The sequence below is a fragment of the Guillardia theta genome, assembly GCF_000315625.1.
Source record: "Guillardia theta CCMP2712 unplaced genomic scaffold GUITHscaffold_10, whole genome shotgun sequence".
NCBI lineage: Eukaryota > Cryptophyceae > Pyrenomonadales > Geminigeraceae > Guillardia > Guillardia theta.
The window spans coordinates 978,939-986,671 of NW_005434664.1; the positions used below are offsets into that span (position 1 = coordinate 978,939).

At 55.8% G+C, this 7,733-nt stretch overlaps 3 protein-coding genes across 3 annotated transcripts in view; 1 reads left to right on the forward strand and 2 right to left on the reverse strand.

Moving 5' to 3' along the window:
* Positions 1 to 2,808: 2,808 nt before the first annotated feature.
* GUITHDRAFT_102579 (hypothetical protein) lies at positions 2,809 to 4,218 on the forward strand (the record flags this gene model as incomplete). Its single annotated transcript, XM_005838890.1, has 8 exons — positions 2,809 to 2,811; positions 3,168 to 3,197; positions 3,259 to 3,362; positions 3,410 to 3,486; positions 3,542 to 3,686; positions 3,739 to 3,814; positions 3,863 to 3,949; positions 4,141 to 4,218. 8 exons carry the CDS (start codon positions 2,809 to 2,811, stop codon positions 4,216 to 4,218), a joined length of 600 nt encoding a protein of 199 aa, XP_005838947.1.
* A 345-nt stretch (positions 4,219 to 4,563) lies between these two features.
* Positions 4,564 to 4,956, reverse strand: GUITHDRAFT_102580 (hypothetical protein; the record flags this gene model as incomplete). The annotated part of the gene is made up of 1 exon (XM_005838891.1): positions 4,564 to 4,956. One exon carries the CDS (start codon positions 4,954 to 4,956, stop codon positions 4,564 to 4,566), a length of 393 nt encoding a protein of 130 aa, XP_005838948.1.
* A 2,110-nt stretch (positions 4,957 to 7,066) lies between these two features.
* Positions 7,067 to 7,733, reverse strand: part of GUITHDRAFT_102581 (hypothetical protein) — a gene marked incomplete at both ends in the record, with an annotated part of 7,208 nt that continues 6,541 nt past the window's right edge. The window contains 3 exons of the mRNA XM_005838892.1: positions 7,067 to 7,150; positions 7,331 to 7,384; positions 7,487 to 7,543. Coding sequence (XP_005838949.1) covers positions 7,067 to 7,150; positions 7,331 to 7,384; positions 7,487 to 7,543 — 195 coding nt within the window. The remainder of the gene's footprint in view (positions 7,151 to 7,330; positions 7,385 to 7,486; positions 7,544 to 7,733) is intronic.

Genomic DNA, 7,733 nt, shown 5'->3' on the forward strand with positions numbered 1-7,733 from the left:
GGAGGAGGAGGAGGTGGTGGTGGTGGATGCGTGGGCAGAACTGGAACTGAAGGATGTATAGGAGCTGGGTCGCATTAAATCAGTCAAGATCTGATGTTGGGGAAGAGTTTGTCAGGAATTTGTGCAAAAAGGAGCGAAGAAATCAACAACATTCGCGTCGACGTGCAGATGGTGGAGGACCTACTAGCCGGGGACAAAGGAGGAGGAGGTGCAGGAGGAGGAGGAAGAGGCATAAGAAGGAGCAGCGACAAGGAAAACGAAGTCGAGGAGAAGACCAGGAGAAGCTTGTGACGAGAAGACAAGGAGGAACACAACATGAGAGAGAACGACATTCTGCTCAAACAAGCTTCAAGCATCGATGGTTCTCCCTACCAGACCCAGTGCCCCCCTCTGCGAGCCCTGCGATCCCCTTCCCCTCGACCAGCACTGTCCTCCAAGCCTGCCTCTGCTCCCCGCAGGTCATTCCAGCTCTTCCTCTCAGCCTGACCCGCTCGAGCACGAGGGAAGCTGCGAGGTGGAGGACCGTCGTCGGGGTGGCCTAGAGTGGAGAGAGCAGTGGAGGGAGGGGAGGAGGAGGTCTGCGGCAGCTTCGGCCCTGACGGTCTCTCGTGCCCGACTCTCACGCCGGACCCTCCCTGCGCACGGGACGCCCTCCCTCACCCCCCTCCGCGGGCTCCTCCCGCGCGACGCTGGGGCCGAGCGAGCTATCATACGGGCAGTGCATCCTACAGAACCTCGCAAGCTCTCTCCCCGCCACCTACGCAGACATCGCGCGATGTTGGGACCGTCTGCCCGCTGCTGCTGCTGCTGCTGCACCAGGCACTTCTGACGTCAGAGACACACTTGCTTGGGCTTCGATCGCCGCCGTCTTCGGAAAGGCACTCATCATCGAAGGTGGACTGATGGTCCTCGGACAGGGACAATAGAGTCAAGCCTTGCTGGTCGAGGAGGCCCACTGAGGCATCGGACAGCCAGGAGTTCGGAGAGAGCGTCATGCCCGGCCAAGGCGCATGATGGCACGAGCATGCGACGCTCAGATCTGAGTCAACCGTAAAACTGACGGACTCTTGCAGTTGCTGCAATGATGGGCCATCTAATTCAAGCCCATGATGATCGAATGTCGGGTTAGATCTGAGACCATCTGGCGTAGTGGCTGATCGCTCCACAAGCTGACTGTTCACGGTTCTAGTACATCATGACTAGTCAATGATTCTCTGTGAGCCTGGACTCCCAACCCTTGAACGTTCCCAAAGGCCGACTGAAGTACGGTCCGGTCACTCCGAGCTCTGCTCAGCGGCCGGATGAGTCCGTCTGTGCCCTCTCACTGACTGTTTCGCCCCCCATCGGATCGCCAGAGCCGCCGCTAAGAACAGTGAGTCACTCTGAGCGGCTCAGTAGTACTAGGCTAAGGCGGGCCTGGGCGGATCTCAGGCAGGCTGCCACGGACGGTGACTGCCACCGGCCCGCGGGCTCCTGCCGCAGTGCCGCAGTGCGTGCCGCTGTACGGTCACCGCGGGGCGGCGGCCCGGACGGCGGGCGGCCCTCGCCGGCCGTTGGAGGTCCGTGCGTACGGTCCGTAAGTCTGCCGCGCACCCTGCCCCCCCCCCCTGACGAGATACAGATGTTGAAGCTCGTTTACTTCAAGCGATCAACACCTGATTCGTTCTCCCATGCTTCCTCCCACCTGCAATTCACGCGGCCCTCTCCGCACCTAACTCCCTTCAAAGGCTTTCTGACTCGAATAGCGGTGCCCTTCGGGGCCCTGTTCTGGCAGTGGTCCTAAGAACAAACTACCGGGCCGACGGTACTCTGCACCTTCTTATCCGTGATATGGTTCCTCGACCCGAGTCCGACAGACCCCGGCCCGGGCTCCGAGCGGCTTGCAGTCACAATGGCACTGCGGCAGAGTCTTCCGGGACTCCACGGTCTCCCAGTGACCGTACCGTACACTGAGTCCGATTCGTGACTGCCACCGTGCCACGGTCCATGACCGTCGCCCGTGATCGGACCAGGGCCGGCCCGGGGTGGGCCACCCCGCCAGGTAAGCCGCTGACTCGGCCCGGCCCGCTTATGCCTGAGAGTCGCCTCAGAGTCACGGCGGGGGCCCGGCGGGCTGTCTCCCGGGAGTCCCGGCCCGGGCCATGAATCCTAGCCTGGCTCCTCCGAGTCAGCAGTGCAGTGCGGCGCCACGGTGCCCCGGCTATCGCGGGCTTCCTGCTGAGTCCGGCGGCCCTCCTACCGTACGTCTGACCTTAGCAAGACGGCGGCTAGGAAGCGGCCTCCGACTCTTCGTCTCTGCACTACATGCCGACAGGCTTGAACACGTAAGTCGTCTTCAAAGGCTTGGTTTACAGGAGAGTTTTTGTTAACTCGGCGCTATCTGACTGGCACGGCTGGCATACGATCCATCTACGTCACGTGGAGTCCTTGATCGAGTCATCACACTGTGACAGGCGCAGTGTTGCTGCCCGGGCACGGTCGGACGGTCCCCAAGAATACAGGCCGGGCTTTCCGGGGAGTCCAGCATCTGTGCATCATCCCGAGTCGAGCCACATCAACTGAGCTTGACATAGCCTGAGGTGAGTCCGACTCAGTAGTCCGACTCATGGTACGCCGGGTCATCAACACGGCCCCACGGTCTGACGGGCGGGCCGGGCCATGATCCGTCCCGAGTCCGCCGGGAGTAGGATACGCCGGTCACTGTGGCAACGGCCCCTGCGACGGTTATAGCAGGTCAAAATCCGAGTGGCAACGGAAACCGTGAACACACTGACTAGAGTGCATTGAGCGGGGACGTTATATCGGAAAATGGTGAGGCTCGATCAAAGAGGAAGAGGAAGAGGAAGAGGAAGAGGAAGAGTAAGAGTAAGAGTAAGAGTAAGAGTAAGAGTAAGAGAACGTGAGGTTCTGACTCAGTGATGCTGATGCTGAGGAGAAGACACTTGAAAAGGTTTTGCACCTCTGCGCCCTCTCTTCCTGTGCGTCATGTGAACGTTTTTCTTTCCTTTCTCTTCCACCACAATCATGATTTCCATGAATTGCTTGCTAAGCCATTTCCTTATGCCCGGTTCAACATGGAAGTAGATTGCCGTCACCTAGAATGTTACTAGGCAGAGTTGGACTCGCAGACCTTTGTTTTCGTTGAATGCTCACGACAATTTGTGCAGACTTCGATCAAGGACGCAATCAAGAACTTTGTAAGATCGATCTCAACGCACTTCTCATATCATCGCTGTTGACGAGCTGCAAACGCCACAGGAAACAAAGAGCGGCACCCCCGAAGAACCTTGTGTGGCGGCAGAGCAGGAGAAAGTCCTCCTCTTCGGGCAGATGCCTCCCATCGTCAAGATGGACAACACCCTGTTGTCACTGACAACTTCTTCCTGCTCGGTTGACTCGTTGTGGTCAGATCGACCTTGAAGGCATGCAAGCATCTTGCCCTGTCTTCCAACTGCATCGAGAAGATAACGGGCATCAAGGGATGCGGTAGGACTACAAGCTGATTGCCCAAAGTCGTTGGGAGGGATTGATGGATTCACAGAGTCACTAGAGGTTCTTTCTCTCGGTAGGAACCAGATCAAGAAGCTCGATGGGGTGGAGGACGTCTCGGAGACTCTGCAAGAGTTGTGGATCTCGTACAACCTGCTCACGTCGTTGCGAGGAGTCGAGAAGCTCTCAAAGCTTCGGTAGACTGAAACTCACCAGTGCCAGGCTGTTTACTCTTGACCTGCGCTTCAGGGTCTTGTACGTTGCAAACAACCTTGTAGCCAAGCTTCCTGAGCTTGATGTCCTCAAGGAATGCAAGTTGCTTGAGGTTTCTCCAGCTTTGATTTGCTTGTGGGAGTCTCAAGCGTAATTGAAGGAGCTTCTGTTGGTTGGAAATCCTATCTGGGATGAACTGTCCAAGCCTGGAGGACCAGAAGACTTTAGAGAGCAGATCGCTGGGCGGGTATGCCGAGAGGGAGGAGGAGGAGGAGGAGGAGGAGGAGGAGGAGGAGGAGGAAAAGGTTGAGGGAGGGGAGGGGGGAGATGGAGAGGTGGGGATGGAGGTCAAGTAAGTGTTGGTGTAGTGGAGGAGGGTCAGGAGTAGAGAGGAAGGCAGGGGAGAGGAAGAATCGTATCTTACAGTACAACGAGCAGGTTCCTTGGCTGAAGAAGCTTGATGGCTCTCCCTTGACTGAAGAAGAGAAGACGGCAGGAGCTGAAAAAGTTCCATAAGGAGCCGATGATACAGCCATCTTCACCAGGGAAGCCATCGAGCAAATTCATCTCTCTATCGCCACCTTTCGCTCTCCTCTTTGCTCCCCAAAGCCGCATAATGCAACGTGTCATTGCAGCAGACGTGCTTCAAAATCCTGCTGACATCCCCTTCAAGTCTCATTCAACTCTGCTCGAAATGACAAGCACAGACTGTGAAAACATGCTGGACAGAACTCAGCGGAATGCGAGAGGTCATCCTCACATTTGAGATTATTAAAACAAAAAAAATGCCTATAGAACACGAAATCGAACAGATTGACCAGTCTTAACGACATTCGAGCTCTTTCCTTCACCTATCTTCCTTCACAAAACGAAGTCGAGCACATCTTCAGTCGCCCCCATGGTAACGTCAGTTTGCTCGTCGTCATCAGGAGCAAGAGGCTCTCGCTCCTGTAAACCCCACACTTTGGACGCAGTGACATTCGACTCTTCATCTTCCCCCTCATTCAAGTTCTCTTGCAGGTCGCTCGTCACCGCTGCAGGCTCGCAGGGAATGCCGTCTTCACCGCTCCGCTCCTCAGCACAAGAATCGTCTACACTCTCTCTATCGCCCCCCAGATCAGCTTGAAACGTTGTCGGAGAGTATCTCCGGAGCAAGACAGACGGTGGCAGCTCCGCAGTCACAGGCATGCAAGGAGAGCAAGGCCCCCAGTTGCCTTCTTCGCCCATACCATCGCACATCATGGCTGAAGACATTGACCAACATTCAGAAAGAGCTGGATAATCTCCTTGCTGCACTCCAATCCACCCTCCTGCTGGTTGTTTCCAATGCATACCTTTCACGCCATGCACATCCTCCATGCTCTTGGTGCGAGGGACCTTCGTGCTAGTGCGACATGGCGGGAGGATGCCAGCTCGCTTTTTGCAATCCAATCTTGGGGCAGCCATTCTTCGTGAACTCGATTCAAGCTCGCAATGGCAGCTAGTCGATCGTATGCATACGAAGACACGGCTGCGAGGCATTGGTCAGCAAACAGACTTGGTGAATGCAAAAACGCGGCACATCAAAAATGTCTGCACTCCAAACAACTCGAGTTTTCAACAGCATGTCCATTGAGTAGATATTCCAACCCTAATCATTACCTAGCAACGTTTATGAACATCTCATAATGAGATTAAACTGTTCAAAACCGATGGAAAGGCCCAACAGGGATAAAGCACTCAATGAGTACATTGATTTCTAGCTAACAAAATTCAAATTTTCCTTCTCACCACATTGAGGGAGTTTTCTGCCCTGACCTCACTAGCGTGATGATCATCCGAGGATCGTATTCTATTCTTCAAGCAATCTCCTCAACACATCGATAACCTTCTCTACTTTCGCTCGTCCACCTTTGAACCTTCATGCCAACTCAAAGGGTGTAGATGCATGTAACATCTTGAGGACACGGGGGTACTGTTTGTGCAGAGTCCATTACTTCACTGTCCTTCACAGCAACCCTCTCCAACCCAGATCGCCTCTTCGTCTGTTCCCACACCGATTCCACTCCTTGAACTGAACTATGAAGTAATGAAGCATTATTTACTACATTCTTCATTTGCATTGCTTGTTCACAATAATCAAGTCCCTTCCCCTCCTCTGTTTCTATTCGCCTTTCCCTCATGCCATGCGTCTGTCTGCATTCTATCTCTCATCCCCCCCCCTCCCCTCCCTCCTCCTCCCTTCCCCTCCCTCTCCCCCCCACTGCCTGCTGGTCTTTGCCTGCGCCATGTTTGTGCTCGAGGAGAAGAGCATGCAACGGTACGGCAGGGTAGGGGTGGTGAGGGTCCGGGTAGGGTCCCAAACCCTGCAACTAGTTTCAAGGGGTCTAGAGGCGAGTAGGGTGGGGGTACTGTTTCATCCTAAGGTACTCAGATATGTCATTTGACGATTGATGTGGGGTACTAGTAGGTGAGGGGTCAGCACAAGCTAAAATGAAAAGGAGATAATGAAAACATATTATCAAGAGTATTATAAAATAGAGAGACTATATGGCGCATCCTAAAATACTTGGAGAAAATTCTCTTGATTTAGGGTAGGGGTATAATAAAAGGGGGTGAGTGAAGAATGAGGGGGGGGGTTATCTATCAGAGGGCAGGATGTGTGGTTATTATAAGGGGGTAGGGTAGTAATCCAAGGGGGTGTGTCCATCTCCTCGTGTACGAGAAGGGGTGGCATGAGGAGGGAGAGGAGAAAACAAGGTGAGGGTGGGGTACTTCGAGGTAGGAGAATTTAGGTGGTCGAAGGGTACGGTGGTACAATAGGAAAAGAGTGGCGTGGGGTGTCTGGGGGGGGGGTGGGTGGTTTGACCGAGGGTCTCCCTGTTGGCAATTAGGGAAACAGAGATGGTGGGGTATTATGTACGGGTCTTTTGGAAGGCCAAACAAGGGGTAGTGCTTAATCTCAAGCTTCAGAGGGGGTGGGTCTACCCGGCCGGGCCGGCGGCTGAGTGAATCGACTCCAGCGGCCCCCGTCGGGCCGGCCGCCGGTCACCGCGGGCCGCGGCCTGACCCGGCAGCAGTGGCGGCAGGCTCAGAGCCTCCGTGAGCTGCGGCTTGTGGGCTGCGGGCCGCAGTGGCTCGCTGATCACGGCTCGGAGCCTCGGAGTGGCATCCGATGACCACTGTCAGTCATCGGATCATGTGGCCCGCGGCGCCGGGCCGCCAGGCGTCCGACCGGGGCGTCGCCGTGCGTGGCCGAGTACCATGACGTGACCGGCGGGTCAGCCTCGGCGATGTCCTACACACCGGTGCCATTGAAGGCTCCTCCGAGCTCCTCCTCTACCTCCACCTCCTCCAAGAATGTGCTCGGCCTTGACCACTGGGTTCATTTTTCTGAAGACACGCATGCCTTGCTCAGACCCTCCTTAGTGCTCGCCAAACTTCGCACAGTCTCGCTGAGAGCAGCAGCCTGCGTTGAGAGTCAAGTCACGATCCTCTACCCGCCTCCTCTTCCTCTCGGACCCTTCTTCACGGTCTCAGCTCCGGTCCTCATTGCCAAGACCTCCTCCCCAAACTATTCTCCGCGCCTTCCTCCCTGTTTCCTCCTCCCCCCTGTTTCCTCCTCCCTGTTTCCTCCTCCTCCTCTCACCTCTGCCATGGCAGCTTCGTCACCCCCGTCGCTGTTGAGTATCTTTACCACGAGCTGCCAGCAGGTAAGAAGACATCTCCTCCTCCTCCTCCTCCTCCTCCTCCTCCTCCTCCTCCTCCTCCTCCTCCTCCTCCTCCTCCTCCTCCTCCTCCTCACCTCCTGGAAGGAGCTCAGAGTCCCCGCGGCCTCCTGCGTCAGGCTCGGCTGAAGTTTCTGCAGCAGCAGAGTGAGACAAAGAAAAGGATAGCGAAAAGGGGGATAAGACGAATGGAGGGAGGGGAGGAGGCGAAGGGGAACGAGGGGGAACGAGGAGGAGACGAGGTGAGTCAGAGAAGAGGATAGGAGAGGGAGGACAGGAAGAGGAAGGGAAGGGAGAGCCGGAGAGGAGAGGAGTGGGAGTAGG